Source organism: Protopterus annectens, chromosome 2.part0 (assembly GCF_019279795.1).
Source record: "Protopterus annectens isolate FY-2018-M chromosome 2.part0, PAN1.0, whole genome shotgun sequence".
Lineage (NCBI taxonomy): Eukaryota > Metazoa > Chordata > Ceratodontiformes > Protopteridae > Protopterus > Protopterus annectens.
The window spans coordinates 113,707,516-113,725,891 of NC_056728.1; the positions used below are offsets into that span (position 1 = coordinate 113,707,516).

Genomic DNA, 18,376 nt, shown 5'->3' on the forward strand with positions numbered 1-18,376 from the left:
TGCTTATAGTAGCTTGTTTACAGGTTAATACTAAGCTAACTGTCTTTATGGGGTATTTTAAGCCTAGCCAGTTACCCCATGCAAGAATCAAAGCCTGAACATTTTGTTTGTAAGGTAAACACCTTAACCATTACACCATACTCCCATCTGATGGAGTTTAAAAGTGGGTCAGGACATATTAGAGTGAGGTGCTGTCAGAATGTGAGGAAGCTTATGGATGTGTATGAGGGACTCGATAATTAGTTTGAATTTAGAGTATGAGGCAGAGCTGGCTCAAGAGTCCGAGCCGGCACTGAGAAGACATGAGTGGTAAACTAAGGTTTGCTTTGAGGAGAGCTGAATAAAGGTGTAAATTATGAGTGGTAGGCATGGGCTATTTTCTGTGTGAAGTTTTGCTTGCAAGGGAGGTAAAAGTTAAGAGTGGGAGTAATTTATATAGCTGTGATCCTAGTAGTAGGTTAGCTCTTAGATTTATGGGAATCCAGTTTCCTTTTTCCAGGATAATGTAGTGGTGTTCACATTAAGGTGAGTTTTTGATGAAATCACAGATATTGTTAACAATGGGCAGAGGAGTTGGTGTATTTTTTTCTTGGAAGTGGAAGTCAAAATGAGAAGTCTGTATTCTAGTGAAGTTTCCAATATTACACTTGGCCAAGAGAGAATGTGAAAAGGGGGAGCTGTGGAATCAATGCCCTAGAAACACACACGTGCATGTGCACATGCATGCACCACACATGCACACACTACACACACATAAATTGTAGTTCTGCCTTTTAACCAAGGTATGCATTCTCATGATATCCACCGTTATGCAAAATGTGTTACAACAGTGATCATCGTAGTGAAATCTTATCTTCTGTAGGGTCTGCACCCCAGTATGCAACAGAGAGCTAATTTTCTAGCACCATGAACCAGTAGTCCACCATGATCTTTATGTTTATATGTGTTGGAACAGGGAAAAGGGAAACAGGTCACAATTGCTATGCCCCATCAGTGTTTACTTAAACCAAAATATGGCACAGTTATGCATTTGAGTCAAGGATGAGAGTAGTCAGGGTAGCACCTCACAACATCCTCTTCATTTGCGTACCTAACTGGAAGAGGAATGCTAATAAATCTTTAGCAAATAATCTTTATCTTTAGTCATTCTTTATGGCCCCAGGCCATCTACCCTCTTCACAATCAAGGTGCCATTTCCTATTCCCTCCTTTTCTACCCCATCATTGTACAACACTAGAATATGAAGTTCGGAGCCAGGGGACCAAAAACCATCAATGGGCAACATTTAGGAGAGTTTCTTCTGTATACAGATAACACATCCTTCTGTTGGCAGAAAGTGAGATACAGTGCCCACTAAGGTGGACTCTATGCACCTGCATGCCCCTGCACACTTATGATGTCCAGATAAAGTATATATTAAGTCCTTGTCAGGCTTGTACCGCTTAATTCTCAAGTACAAGAACTATAGTCCCCGGCCTTCTCCCAAGTGAATCTTTCATAGTAGGAATCGGACAACACCAAGTTCCAGAAAGCATCAAACAGGTATCATCCACCAAATCCCTTATCTCCCAGTTAGTCCTTCCAGAAATTAGACCAATTATTAAACTGAGGTCATCTAGGGCATAGCATCATCCCTTATAACTCTATGTCATAACAGTTAATCTTGACTTTCAGATTTAAATTGATCTGTTCCCACCTTCTGACATAGCATCTGTGCAACTTTATGTGAAGCCTTCATGGACAAAATTCTGTTAATTACCTTCATTTCTCTGCTTGTATCTTTTACTTCTGTTTTCTTCACCACAAGCATATACCTGCTATTTCGAATTGTCCCAAACATGTATCTTTTTCTGTAATTAGACAAAGTAATTTCAGTCTTTTGCAATTGTCTCTTTCCTGTTGTTGTGTCTTTCGGCTTATCCCGGTTAGGGGTCGCCACAGCGGAACTCTGGTCCGCTAATGTTTGGTAGTGGATTTTTACATGCCGAGTTACCAGCCCTGATGCACAACCTTCAACGAAGGCACATCCATTCACGCATGCCTCCACACAGAAGACGCTCTAGCTGAGAATCGAACGCGACAACGTCTTGCTGTGAGGTGACAACGCTACCGCAGCACCACTACCAACTTTCAAACTGTTAATTGAGGCATCCCACTTACCTGTATTCCATATCCAGTTTAAATCCAATGGTTTAATTTTTATCATCTGCTTTTAGATATTACTGATTTACATAATTCTTGGACTCATTACAACTTCAGTAAATGATGCTTGTTTGCTTTATCCATTTTGCATTTAGACAGTAAAGCAAAAGAATATGAATATATATATAAATATATATATGTCTATATAAATAACATCTTTTTTTGTTTTGCTGTTTAATTGTTTGATGTATTATTTCTCCATTTTAAACATTTGTGTCAAATAATTAAGTTTTCTATCGTTTTTAACAGCATTTGCTTTATGAACTATGAAATATGCAGTACCCGTACGTGTAGTTTATGTACTTAGTAAAAGTATTTTGTTTAGTTGCAATGTTTTCTGGCTCATTTGAAGTATTTCATGTACATAAGTTTAATTAAATTATTTTATTTATTTATGATTGGATAGGTCCCACTAGGCTTGTGGACTATTTTCAGTGAAGACCTACAGTGTTATTTATACAGATGGAATAAATTTGGCTAGGACACTAGTAAGACTTTCATACTTAACTGTTTTCTAGGTAGTTGTTGTCTCTGCATGCAACCATGTAGCTGTCAGACTGGGACAAGGCAACTGTGTTTCAAATCAACATACGTCGCAGATGAATTAACCATTTTATCACTTTGGCGCTCTTCTCAGTTCTTTTATCAAAAATGACGAAAGTGAAGCAGTTTAAGCTATAATAAGCCCACACACATTAGACCTCATAGAATATAGCTTCCTGTACCCTTTATAATAAGTCTCATGTATACCTCTGACTGCTTAATTTCTGTTGTGATTATATATGTGCTCACCACTGAATGCAAATGTTTCTGCATGAATCCAGAACCATAACAACATCATGCAGTGTCCGTTAAAAAAGTGATATATATATATATATATATATATATATATATATATATATATATATATATATATATGCATGTATGTATCTTCTACCCTTCTCTGCTGTAAACTATTCCAAGCTGCTTCCTACAAATGTAACACACAGCAGCAAGCAGTTTGCTACAGTTAATCAGCACACACTGTGCACTTCAGTACTTGCTGTAATAACAAACACAGTATTGGCATTCATTTATGGAGCCACAATGTTTGTGTAACTTTATAAAGCAATGTTCTTACTATAATCCTGCAACATCAGCACCTACCAATTATGCCCCTGAAAGCTTGCACCTGGGACAGCCGCCCCTTCACCCTGCCCTAGTTACAATTCTGCCTGAATCAATAATTCTGCTTCAGACTTAGAGGACAAATATTCACATACTCTGCTTGAATGAGAGGAAGAAGTGATGAGGGAAACTGGGTGGGAAGGAAGCAATGAGAAGGAGTTAGAGACACAAAGAAAAAAGAAGGAAAAAAGTAATAAAAGAAAAAATAAGGAAGGATGAAAGATGAAGGAAAGAATAGCTTATCAGCTAGTTTGATTCTCACACATGGTCATTGTGTTAGATTATTGTCTTCATGTGTCTTTTTCCATTTTGTGGCTTGTACATTCATGAGCTCAGTCATGCTGGACCTAACCACATATAACTAATTGTGATATAAAGAAAACATGACCTACATAGTCCATCATTTATCCTACCTAACAGATAAGCCACAGCTCCTTGTTATCGAATACTCTACTTCTTTTTGCTTCTTCTGTGTCAGCTGAATTTCTGTTTTCTAAATCTGGCCATCTGTTGGGTGTTTTTTTGGTGTGTCAACAGCATTCTCCACACAATCTTGGGAATTCATTAGAGGACCTAGCATGAATAATTTACGATTCCAAGACACATTAGCTTTGATGAGGTAAGACTTTATTATCAGCTAATCTGCATGCCTCTGAATTGCAGTTACTACCGTGACATGTGGATTATTGCTGATCTGCACATTATGGTAGTAAACTGATGCTTGCATAGACAATGGCATTCTACCCCCATAATCTTTCTCCCAACACACACTGACACACACACACACACACACACACACACACACACACACACACACACACACACACACACACACACACACACACACACACACATACACACACACACACACACACACACACACACACACACACACAAAGATGTCCACTGAAACACAAGCACACACCACAGTCCATGTACATGTCCCCCTGACCTGCTCTTCCATGATCTCCCCCCCGATCACCATAAATAGTTTAAGTACTCTTATAGGACATTTGAAGAATTGCTGGTGTCTCCCCCATCCCTATATCTCATACTGATGTTTGTGCTAACACGGCGCTTTAATCCTCAGTTATCACTGGTGTGTAATGATGCCTCCATCTCTGATCCCCATACAGATGCTGGTGCTATTGTAGCACTTTAATTATATATATCCCTGGTAGCTAGTGCCCCTCCATCCCTGAACTCCATACTCCTGCCAGTGCTGTTAAGCCACTTCACAGATGAGTTAGCTGAACATTATATTTTGACCTTCCTTAATACTGTGATGTGGTGGGCAAGCCAGACAAGTGATTTCTTGAATCAGTCTGCATGTAGATGCCGTCCTGTAGGTGTTTCCAGGTGAGAGAGCACATGGCTAATTAGCATATGTCTCTCCTTGGACTGCTGCATTAACAATCAGCATGGTCACAGGTCCAGCCCCATATGGTGCTGCATACCTTTATGCTAGAGCATCATGCAGCACTGTGTTAGAGCAGTTACTGAATACCAAAGGGGTAATGCCATGCATACTCAGAGGTATACATATAGTGGTTCCTTCACAAATCCCCACTCCCAATATGTGCAGGCATAATTGGTATATTATGTTCTAAATTCAGCACTTTAATCTCTTTGAATTTCCTTTTCACTTGTTGGTGTCCATTCAACGATACGTTGCAGCATCGTAGAACATCCACATTTTGGAAACAGGATTCCTATATACATAGATACATGAGTCTGTTGGTAGTTTCAGAAGTTAATTTTTGATGCACAGTTTGAACACTATCATCTTACTTTATGCACCATGCTCTATATCTTCTCAGTATAGCAAGCTGTATAATGATTGTCATCTGAAGCAGGTATCTCACTAAATAGGGTCATCTGTGATTAGCTCTGCTTCTGTTTTTCCTCATCCTGTGCTGTATTAATGCTCAGTTTGTGAATTTTCTAGTTTATTTAAAAATGTGTTGCTTATCTCACATCTCATAATAAGATTAACAACTAAAAATACGTATTTTAGTTTTCATTATTTTTTATTTGCTTTACTATTTCCATTGTCTTATTAAGTCTCTACCTTCACTACTTGTAAAGGTCCAAGTTGTGCCTTTAGACTATCTGTTTTGAACAGAACACTTACTTTATCATCTCATAAACAAATGAGTTAATAATACATTTTTGGAAGCATATTAGAATGTTGAGAAAAGGTTCAAATAAGATTGATTTCAAAACAGAAATGCATATTTATGATGATTTCTGAACTTAACCTGTCTGGTTATCCTGACCATGATGAGAAAAAGCCCTGGTGAATAACTGTCATACTCAGGTTATAGATGTGACAAGATGGCGACAATGCACAGCTGTAGAAGACATAATGTTTAAGATGGTAAGTGGATGACAGAATCTTTGACTCAAAAAACCCTGAAATTTATTTGGTGAAGAAAGAATACTGAATTCCCACAGGCATACATTTTAAACAGCACACAGCATTTCTCTATACTTTCTGAAAGTTGCATATGTCTCTCCAACCTTTAGTGATACTTGGTTTGATATAAAACTGGGTTATTCTGTCGTTTTTAATTGCATATCTACTTTATATAAAAGCTTGCTGGATTTATGTTACAAGTTTCAATAACAATTGTATATGCATACTTTTTAGGCAGTAACCAATTTTTTTGCAAAGCCTATCACCCGAAGATGAATTCAACATGTAATTACTTTACAATTTTTTTTACGTCTGCTTTTCGCGACCTGTTTCCTCAGCAAAGTCTAACTGTTTTCAGTTTGGCAGCTTACCCATAATCCTCTGTCAGTACTGATGATGTCCATATGCAACACATCTACTTTTTTAACTGATTAGTCCACCTAGACTTGTAGTCTATTTTCAAGGGAGTCTCAAGGTGGTATTTATACTGTATTGCTACTTTTGCCCAAGACACTGATGAAATTATCCTGATCTTTTTTGATAAGTACGAGATCATCTTTTATGTCTTCCTAACTACCACCAACTCAGGCAGATGGGACCTCAATTTAATGTATCAGTTTTGGGACAGCACCACAAAAATGTAGTATTCCAAGTACCTCTGTGCAGTATCAGTACTAGAATATGAATCCTAGCACTTGAAGTTGGAATAGAACCTACAACCTTCTAATCTTCCTTACACCAAAGCAAGTGTACAACTTGCTGTTCCATTGACATTGATGTGCACACACTATGCTGTGGATGACCTGCTTGATCTAAAGCTGTCAGCTTCCAGTAGGGGGAGGTATCCATCTGGGAAACCCACACTGCTCTCCTGGGACTGGTCAGCCAGCAGTGAGGCTGTTTCTACATGCCCAGTTGTCTTGTCCTTGGTCCAATCATGCTCTTCAAACCCTAGTCTTTTGTTTATAGTTGGGGCTTTCTTTTGCAACTGTGACCAAAATGTCTGTCACCTCCAGGTGTAACCAAGGAAACTTTTTTCTACAGTGAAAAACAAAGGCTGGTATAATGTTGTATCTGACTGCTCATCATTTCTGTCAGCATCACTTTCAGCAATATGCTTCTGTAAATGTCTATAAAAACAACTAGGTATACCCTAAAATGTTAAACAATGTCTATTTGTATAACACATCAATGATAAAAATATTGAGTGCCACACAATTTACATATAAATGATATTACTGTAAAGTACCGTGAAATGCTTGACCAGTAATTCACAGTATATCCAGAAACTAACCTGAAATACATGATGTCATGTTCTTATCTTTTATACAGGATGCATCTATTGCACACAGATTTCATATGATGAGAGAAAAGCATCCTGAAAAATTTAACAGCAGGTAATCTGTAATGAACATTAATACAGTCTACAAAATGCCTTATAGTCAAATGTGTCGCAAGTTCACCATTTTGTTTTTATTAAATAGTGACTTTATTTTTTGTGTCAGTTATACTCTTTTGGACAACTAAGTTTGAAAGGTAATAAAATACATTTCGCAAGGGGAATGGCAAGTTCCACTGTTCAGAGATAAGTGGACTTATTTCTTGGCTAGTGTTTTTATGCCTGATAAGTCAGCACTATATAATGTTGACAATAAAATTCTTATAGAGGCAGTAAGAATTTACTTTTTTGGAGCCAGATAACTCTTTATAGCAAATGTCTACCCCTAAGCAGGACATTTTAACATGTTAAAGTTTTGCATATAATATGACATACTGTAATAACTTTTCGCATTCCATATTTCATGACATTTAGACATTATACAGATTCAATTAAATGTGTTACTTTATTTGTTGCTGACACCTTACATTTTATGTTCAAACTTGCATAACTTGTCATGTGCTATATTATTGTGTGTCCATATGGAGATTGCATAATGCTATCCTGCTGTTTGCCAAAGCAGTCGCCATGAGTCTAGATTTGGCCACTGCATCCTTGGGAAGCTTGCTTCTACTGCGGTTAGTGTTGTTACTTCATAGTTTCAGAGTCCAAGGATCAGTATATACTTCCTGTACAGTCTATATAGAATTTGGATGTCCTTCTCATGTTCATATTTCCCCGCAGATTCCAAGTACTATGCTGTTCGCGTTACTCCACAAGACATGCTGGTTGTATTTATACTTCCTCGTGTATAATTTGTGCTATATCTGCACAATTGCCATTTTTTTTCTTTTTTCTGTTAACAACTGATTGATTAAATGGTATCTTAAGAAAATGGATCTGTTAAATAAAGAAAAAAGAGTCCGACTATGTCCTTTTGACTACAAAATGTATCTGTTGTGACTATTCCTCCCTTCACCTGACTGCAACTTAGAAATTGTGCAAGTTAAGCAAGACCAACGAAACATGTCCTCCCTAACCATTTGCACCTTAAGGGATCCTGTGTTCTTTCTGCTTGAGGCGAAACCTGAAATACCCAAATATTGTTGTAGTTCCCTCCATAAATGTCTGGCAAAAATATCCCTTTAAGTGAGAATTCTTAACCCTGGAAACTTGTTTTTCACCTTGGGTTGTAATGCCTTTTATGCAGTTTATTAGCAGTTGTCTTCCTGATCAGTATGTGCAAATGCCACCTGTTTCCCTCACTCCATGCCTAACACCTTTACGTGCCTTTCTTGCCTTTTTTCCATTGTGTGTCTCCCATATTCAATATTTTACACTTCCTCAAGTTTATGCACTCTTCCACATAGCCTATGTAAATGGTCAGCATTTATTTAATAATAGTAAATAAGAGTGACTTCAGGTAGGCCAAATTATCTATTATCAGTATCTAGGAATATGTTGTGTGTGTGTGTGTGTGTGTGTGTGTGTGTGTGTGTGTGTGTGTGTGTGTGTGTGTGTGTGTGTGTGTGTGTGTGTGTGTGTGTGTGTGTGTGTGTGTGTGTGTGCACGTGTGTTCAGTGTACATGTGTTGTGTGTGAGTGTGTGTGTATACTTGTATGTGTATAGTGAGTCTGAAACTGAAACCAGTACGTGTTTTCAGAGTATGTGTGAGACAGAGATAGAGAGCATGTGTTTCCCTGCATGTATATGCAGGTGAGGAATTTGTGTGCATGTTTATGTGGCTGTATGCTTAGGCACTCACTAATCACATTCTGAGTTGGTTTATGGTAATGTATCCTCGCTGTATTCTGGCATGCTTTTAAAGTTTGTGGATGTGGCCCTCCATGTTTGCGATGTAGATAAGTGACAATCATGGCATGGGGTACTCTGTCAGCTTCCACTGTTAAATATCTTCAGAGTACCATTTCTCATGGGTGTGGTTCTGTCAAGGAGAAGGTTATTTATAACTGCAGTGGTATGGAACTGTTTATCACACTGTCTTCCACAGAAAATAAATTGATGGAATCTCTCTGTTGACGAAATGGTTATGTACATTTCTGACTGTGTTGGGCTTTGGTACTGATCTAAAGAAGTGCAGATGCAGCTAACACTGCAAGATACTGTTGATCCGTGTAATTGCATGTATTTTCTCAAGTCAAAATGAATTTATTTATACCCAGTACTAGTAAATATTGCACATTTAATGGCTTCTTTTATATTACTGAGGTGTCACATAGAAAAATTGGAATTCTTTTGCATCGCGTAATGTACAGCAAAAAAAAAAAATAGATAACTCCAGAACAAAAATATCAACACAGAAAGCAGCCATTAGGTGTAGTCATTATATTATACAGCTGTAGTGGACTAAGTCAGTATAGCTGCAGAAGCTAACAGGGATGAATTCTTAGCTTTTAAACTAGCAAGATCCTGGCCATGATAAAGGTTAATACACTTATAAGCAAACTTCATATATTTATAATTGTTATCGACCTGTTGTTCTGACATTACATAATAACTAGTCAAAATCCTGAAATGACACTCATTTATGAGTTGTGATGTACCTTTTAAATTGCATTTTCAATGAATCGGTTTGGATAATCAATAAAATCTCAACAAAAGTATGTTGAGTGTAAAGTTGGTGAAAGTTTTCTGGAGAGAAATTAGTAGACATGTTTTCACATAAGCAATGATAACTATGTTAATTCCAAAGAAGAAAATGCAATCTTAGCAAAGTTGTATGTGAACTTAGAAGTAGCTGGGACAAATGCAGGTTACAGTTAAAAAATGCTGAAGAAAGGTAGGAGGGTTTTGTCTTACGAGTTTGTAAGGAGTGCTTGAACTGTGAACTCTGCAATAGCAAACAGACGTCATGAAACAGGTGCCCTGAGCTTGCTGGCTAATTCGTAAAGGTGTATTCATCATTATCATTCCCACCTGCTTTATCATTACAAGATTTTAAACAAAGAGAGAGAGTTTGCATAGTGAAAACAAGAAGAATTTTCAGGGACAAGATTTGAAAAATTCATCCTAGTACAAATGCAGTCACTTATTACTTTTCTGTCTTTTCACTTCATTGTCCATAGCAGTTTAAATACCAACTCTGACTTATGGTCCATTGACTTCAGGATTTACAAATGTATAGATTTATAGTACACTGATCTATCACCTTCCCTTCAGATAAAAGGACGCAATGTCAGATCGCTCTCTGCTTTTACTGATTCGTCCACATAACTGGAGAGGTAATCCAGCCCTGATATGCCTGTCCTCTAGAAGAAACCTCTGTCTTTGAATTATGAAAATATGATCTTGAAAATTTATTACTGCACACACTTCACACAAGTATTATGGCAAAATAAAATTTATAAAGATGGCTCACTCTACGTTTCCTGATATTTCCTTACAGTTCAGATGCATGCTATATTTTGAGTTGAAAACAGAAGTCGATACATTTCAGTGAAAAAGTAATTTACTGCTGATGTAGAATTATTTTGGAAAATGAACTTTTAAAAAAGGAATGATTGTTCCTGGCTGTGAATGTTGACAGGTTTTGCATCTTGTTATTTTCATTGGCTTGTACACATTCCATGAAGATATCGTAGCACTGTAATTTTCTCAGACATTTCTGGAGAACACTGTTTGCATTTTATAGGTAGTAGTACAGCGGGCCTGTTTCCAAAAGACTTGCTGTCAGTGTAAGTGACCTCTTACACTTCTGGTGCCTGCTATTAAAATTTCACGTGTATGTTTTGAAAATAAATGCGAGGAGCTGTCATTGCAGCATAACAGAATAAAAAAAAGTCCTGGAATGTACTGTACTGCTACCAGATCTGTTCAGTAACATTCCAAACTGTGAAGATGCCATTTAACAAAAAAATCTACATTGTGCAACTGAGTTAAAAACAAGGTGATGATTAATGTCTCACACTGGACTGCAAAGTTATCATTCTCTTTTGTACGCTTTCTTAATAGAGTGATTTTCATAAAAGAGCATTCAGTGTAAATTAATAACTTGGATATTAATCATGCCAGTTTTGCAAAGTATACTTTTCCTTGTTGCACTAATTTGAAATAAAAGACCTTAATGCACCTTTTGAGGCTGTCAGTATGGCAGATTGTAGGGACTTCCATTTTTTATTCTCACATTGACACTTAATCAAATTAAGGGTCACAGGTAGAAGGATGCTACTTTGGCACATGTTGGACATAAGGCAGATGAACTAATCCTCAGAGAGGTGACAGCCCATCCCAGAATGTGTGTGCACACATTTACACACACCCACACAAACAACATACACACCTATGGGCATTTTGGAGGATGGACAATTCACATGCATTACTACTCTGGTATGTGGGAAGGCAATGGAGTACCAGGCAAAACCCAAAGTGAACGCAGGGAGCATGTGCAGACTTCTCACATAAGGCACCCCAGACAAGAACCTAACAAAGAATCAAATGCTGGGAGGCAACAACTCTAATGGCCGTGCAGTGTGCCACCCCCTTTATGGGCATGTGGTTGTCTGTTGTTAATCAGTAACTGCAACCTGTTTCCCATCAGTTGCCATACTACTGCATATAAAATGATGCCCCGGGCAGCCATGTTTGACATATATTGGCTGTATGTTTATATTCATAAATATTCCAGCATGGTGTTTGCTTGCTCTTGCTGTAGTATATGGAAGTGGAAGGGAGTGATGACACTGAACCCCTGTTAGGTGTTGTGATAAGGGGTCATTAATACGTAAAGAAGAAAGCACTAACTGACCATGGGCAGAGATATTATGGAGGCTCAGCTAAAGTTCATGGGTTGTGCTGAGAGGTGTAAGACATACTAAAGTAAAGACAAGTTTCCTCTGCATTTGTACCACAGATGTAGTCTACTAAGGACTCAAACCATTTCCTGAAAGGACATGTGAAAATATTGTTCATATTGGTCTTTAAAAAGAATCTCAGAATGTTCAGATGAGGTAGTCCAATGTTGGTAGCTGATAGATTCAAGTAGGAGAAACAGGAAAGGCAGATGAAATGGCAGAATCAGAAAGCCATCGGTTTAGGATCAACATACAAAATCAGGTAGATTTAATGGATCATAGTTTTCTTGGCTGCTTTTGTATATGTTTAGATGGTGTTATGTTTCTTATGGGTTTGTTTCAAACATGAAGAATTAGTTTTCTTAAGTCTTCTATAATCTCCACACCTGCCAGCTATTAATCCTGCTGCTACTTAATCTGTGCATTCATTGCCTATGAGGCTGTCACCCAGACAGCTACCGGATTATTGGATGTCACCAATGTGTACTGTACCTTGCAGCAGACTGATAGACACGTATGCCATAAATTCCAACTAAGTGGCATATAAACAAACTGCTGTATGCTTCAAATCTGGATATAGTGCCACCGAACAATGCTTAGTGGGCTTGCATGTGTAGGTGCATAATTTTGCTTGCTGTTGAAGTCACTTCCACTTGTTGTCAGTAGTATAGAGGGTTGGCCTCCTCCCCTGCAAGGATAAGAGAGCAAGCATTGACAACTCACTTGTACAGTCCTAGCCTGGTTCCTCCAAATCCTAGCTTGTTAATTCATCTTTGACTGACTGAGTCACAGTCAGGTATTTCGCCTTTTATACAACAGATGGAACATAAAATATATATTACTATAGCAGCCACCTCTCTAGAACTTATTGTTATACATCTTGGAACATAGTGTGAACTTACAAAGCTTTAACCAGTAGCATATGGAATAATACAATTTAAATTTTACGGTTGCATTATACTGGAAGTCAGTGTCATTCATGCAAGTTAAAATGTCTGTGTATATAAATATATACTATATCTACAAAAACACACAAACACATGCACACATGCATGTATGTAAAACACACACACGCACGCACGCAAACATACACACACGCACACACACACATGCACACACACACACACACACACACACACACACACACACACACACACACACACACACACACACACACACACACAGGTCCTCCTTTCAGTGGGCTGTGAGGCTATGAATGCTGCACCTCAAATGAGAGACATCCAGAGGGGCATTCTCCCAAGGTACTGCACCCTCTGAAGTTGACTTCTGTCTAGCTGGAGGAGCAGTCACTGTACTCTAGTTTCCACTCTGTCATGAAAAAAGTGACCAACTACCCTGCAAATGTAATTACTACCCAAACTTATGACCACGGAGGAGAATAAGGAGATAAACTGACCAGTTAATTGAAAGCTTTATCATATGACTTATTTCCCAATTTTCTATCACAGTCTATGTCATACCTACAGTACTGCTGATGTTGGTTTACCCCATTCTACCCTCATTGAGCAAGACCACAACATACTTAAACTTGAGGTAGCTGCTTCTCCTTATATGATACAGCAGAATGGGTAATGGTAAGATTTTTGCCTCACAACTCAATTGTTTGGGGTTCATTTATTATCTCTGCTCTCTCTCTTTATGAAGTTTAACCATGTTTGTGTCTTTTTTCTGTTGCTCACCTCACAGAATATGGATGTTGACCACCTGCATTAAAATGTATATATATATATATATATATATATATATATATATGTGTGTGTGTGTGTGTGTGTGTGTATGTTGTGATCCTTTTGCCATTATGACCTGGGTTGTGGCTGAAAGGGTCTATGGACCACTCATCTTACCAAAGAAAAATACAGTACAGGAAATGCACGGGTCTATATTGGATAATAGAACTTTCAAAAGTTCGAGTGTCATATGGTCAACACCATATGATCAAATTTTTGAAAGCTCGAGTGTTTTAACTGAGATCTCCGTACAGCAAGGAATGGGAAGATTTCCCTTTTCTGCACTGTAGTGCGATCTCGGAGTTGGTATATTTAAAGAGTGGGAGGTGTGGGGGGTGCAGCCCCCCATGGGGAGTGCAGGGGGGCTTACCCCCTGCTTAAAACATTCAGGCTGGTTATTAATGTAGTTTATTTTTTTATTACATTTTTGAACTTTTAAAAGTTTGATCATATGGCGTCGACCATGTGACAGTCGAACTTTTTAAAGTTCGATTATCTAATATAGACCCAAATGCACAATATGTTGTACAGGACCTCCCATAAGAAATGTTGGACTTTGTAGTTATATGCCTTCTCCAGGTCCATAAACATGCATAAGACATATTCATGAAGTCCCATGAATCTGCCAATATCTGTGCAAGGACAGAGATGACCCATTTTCCATGTCCATGAATCTGCCAATATCTGTGGAAGGACTGAGATGACCCATTTTCCATGGTCATGAAGTTATTCATATTGGTCCACCAGAATAAGAGATCTGGCTAGCAAAAAAGATTCATTTGCAGAACTAAGGCAGAGGTGTTTTCCTGGTAATGCTGGTAGGTGGGATCCCACCTGTTCTCCTTTTCTGGGAACTGAGAGCACTACCTCATTTTACTAATAGCTCATTTTACTAATCTGTGGATTTGTCTAATCCTTCCATGCAGTACTAAAAGGCCTTATTAACAACACCCCCCCAAACATGCAGTTCCAATGTGCAGTTCCTTCAGCATTTCTAGATTCATATACTTCTAAAACAGAATTGTTTAATTGCTTCAGTGACTTCATCTGGGGAATGGTTCTAATCCCACCATCTGCTTCTGGCACAGCCACTGTTCCCACAGAGGACAACACAATTCTTCTACCTGTTGACATTGCCATCGCTTGAATTAGTGTTTCTTCACTCCTGCTGAGAACATGGACAATTGTCAACCTTTTCATCCTGAGTCAACAGATGGTTTGACAGAAACCTCTTTGAGGCCGTATGGAATTCCTAGCTTGTTTGTAAATATCATTCAGATCTAGAGCACTTCTTGCTAGCATTCCATGAAAGTTTGCTTTCTTTGACTTGACAGTTTCTGACATTGCTGGTGGCCACCAGCAAGACTTGGGGTTATCAATATTACAATCCCTACCATAGAAAATAGAAAACCAATTACAATCCCTGACTAACTTTCAGCCTCTACTCCTTGCTGCTGCTTCAAATATTAAAGTGCTTGAACAGGTTCTATTCAAAGTTCAGATTTCTATCGTCCCTATTCAAAAGGGAGAAACGCTTTTCTGGAGGTGGCAGTTGAACTCACATTGCACAGAAACATTGGCCCTATAACATAAGGTACTGTAATTATACATTTAAGTTGGCTCAGGTCTCTTCAGTTGCTACTACAGGCAATGTGGCCTATCTCAACTTCCCTTGGGCTGCATGTCCTGAACATGTGGCCTCATGACATCACTTCACAGCAGTTCACTATTCTGGTACAACCTACACTTAAAAGCACACTTGTGTTTGAAAATGGAGCTTGTTATGAGGAGTGCATGACTATCAGAAAAGTTCAGAACAGTTCATCGCCTATGTTCATATCAATAAGGTCATTCTCCCAAGTAACACACCTCCAAGTATTTTTATCATTCCCCACTTGAGACAAAAGTCTCCCAAGACAGCTACAGCATATGTAACTGTTGTCTTAATGAACACTACACCTATAGTTTCTAAGATGTCAAATACTCTGAATAGCCATTAGATTCATTTTAGACAATTTCCTTTCTGAATCATAAAGTAATATTGAGGTGATTGTTTAATTTACTGGTACAAATCCTGACTGACTGGCATTAAGTCATGAGTTATAAATATCCCCACCCCTGCCAAAGGCCTCTAAGAGTCAGTTGCTGAGTAACAGAGAGACTGGACCCCACACCAGAATCAAGCTGTAGAACCACTTCTGGGAGTGGGTGTAAGACCAACTGAATGCAGCTTTTACTGTTCAACTTCCCTCACAAGCTCAGATGTGTAGCTTTTAGCTAATCAATGGCAAATCTCAACAGGCTCTAGGAAAATTGAGAAATACTTCCATGTCTGTTATAGTTTCCATTTCCTAGGTCTAATCCATCATTATCCATTCTGTTCTTGCCAGTCACATGGTTGCCAACATTTATCTAACCACCACTTTTGCCTTGTGAGAGGTAGGTTCACATATTTTTTCCTGTTTAAAGCCTACCCTGTAATTCACTTTGTATATAATACATGTATAAATTGCAATTTGTCATTCACTCTGTGTATAATGTCATGCCATGTATCTGTTGTGTTTACCCTGGGCTGATAATGAAATATATCCAATCGGATAAGTGATCTACCCCAGATGACAAATTCAAAATAAAATAAAATATAAATGATTAAACAAATAAATGTGGCTTTTTTTCTGAGCGATCACATACAGACTATGTAAGGTACCCAACCAGTAGGCACACAGGAACAATACCCTAGCCTGGCTCCAATGGATGCTTGCTAACAATAGCAGCAAATGTTCAAACAAAACCATATTAAATCCAAACTCATTCACATACATAAATATACATAAATCATCTTTGTGGACCAAACAAGAACAGTTTGATATAGAGACCATTCCACCAATTACCAACAATATAAACAGATAAATCTAGTCTGGATAGCACTCAGCTCAGATCACAAAAAGAAACGAAAATATAGATGAATAATGTTGCATATTTTGAACATGATTTTGACTCAAATCCCTCCAATAAGTTAATCAATAAAATATGAAAGTAAACATTTTAAGCAATATTTGTAAAGCACTGCATACTTGCATCTCTAAACTGTCAACTAGCCTTAATTAATTAAGCAAGTAAGTAAATGGATGGAGATATAAAACTGGAACATAAAAAAGCTTTTGCATGTGGCACTATCAGATCTGAAAGCAGTCTCATGTAGGGCAAATACTGGTGCACTGATTCTGTTATATAGGACATATTTAATTAAGCAAAGGTAGTGTCTCCTTTTAATTAGTAAGCATTTCTAAGATAAAGGATGAGAGATGTGAATATGGCACATGTGGGGGTTCCACCAGGTTTAAATCAGTTTATATTGTCACAAACAATGACTTCTGATGGGCACATTATTTTTCCATAACTTTCAAGATAAGTTTGCTTTCAGAACTGCAACTCACACCTTCAGCCTTCCACATTTTTGATAATGTAAGCAGAAATCATTAAAACCAAGTAGAGATGGCACATTTATAGAAGAAAATACATAAAGAATTCTTAAAATCTGAAGGAGGCTATGACGATGTGAAGTATCTAGAAGATGTGTATTCTGCATCTTACTGTATGTATAGTATTGTACTGTCTAATTATTGTATATTGCTTATATTTCTTTGGAGCTTTTCTCCCTGGGCCTCCACTGAAAATGGGCTTCTGGCACAGTTCAACTTTCCCGGTAAACAAATGTAAATACATAAATAAATAAATAAATACATTTTGCCATCTGTGCCCGGGAAAATAGGGCAATGCATGTTTAACATATGCCAGCATAGTTTTCTATCTGACTATCACACTGACTTGTACAGAGGCTTGTGTTAAAAATGTATCAACAGTGTTATTATAACTGGTTAATTGTTTATTTTTAAACAAAACATTCTGGAAGGGCAGAGTAGAAGTTTTTGAAATTATTCTGTAATTTTCAAATACTGCAACAGATCTTTGCAAAGCTCTGAGTGTGTATTTTACCAGAGTCAGGTGATCAAATGTTATGTCTTTCCATAACCAGCACTGAGAGGCTGGAACTCACACAGCAGCTTGTTTTGTTTTGTTTTCTTTGGAACCTGATATAAAAATCTATGACAGTTATCGTAGTTCAGTTAGCAGTACTTGTTCATTTCAATATGTTGGAAGCTCATCACCTTGCTTTGTGGAAGTAAGCATCTCAGCATCTAATCTTACCTTGCTGTGTTAATTAAGTTAGCTAGGAAACAGTTATTCTTTTGACAATCAGGAAAAACAGTGAGATTAGTTAAGTATTGTTTTTCTGCATCTGTTTGAATCTGTCCAACTGTGTTATTTTTATTTCTCCTGTGATTGAAACTCTTGTGTTTGTTGTACTTAGATATTTAGTATTCTCATGTTTTCTACTTTATTATTTATTATTAAATATTTGTATACCTTTCATTGTAGCTGGTCTTTTAGAGAATACTTTTAACATCTCGAGAGTACTTGTACTTATTTTAGTGACGCCTTGACCACTCCGAAAAGTCTGACTGCTTTGATTACACCCTACCATTTATATTAGTATTGATTTTACTCAGTACAATTAGATAACCATGTAAGAGCCTGATAATATTTGACTGGTGCCAGCAAGGTTACCTTATAGTCTGGGCAGAAGGCA

The 18,376-nt window shown here is 37.8% G+C and overlaps 1 protein-coding gene across 3 annotated transcripts in view; it reads left to right on the forward strand.

Moving 5' to 3' along the window:
- LOC122792986 (diacylglycerol kinase beta-like) overlaps positions 1–18,376 on the forward strand; it is a 4,078,579-nt gene that overhangs the window by 2,874,012 nt on the left and 1,186,191 nt on the right. For all 3 annotated transcript variants that reach the window (XM_044060599.1, XM_044060600.1, XM_044060601.1), the window contains one exon: positions 7,121–7,185. In XM_044060599.1, the coding sequence (XP_043916534.1) occupies positions 7,121–7,185 (65 nt within the window). The remainder of the gene's footprint in view (positions 1–7,120; positions 7,186–18,376) is intronic.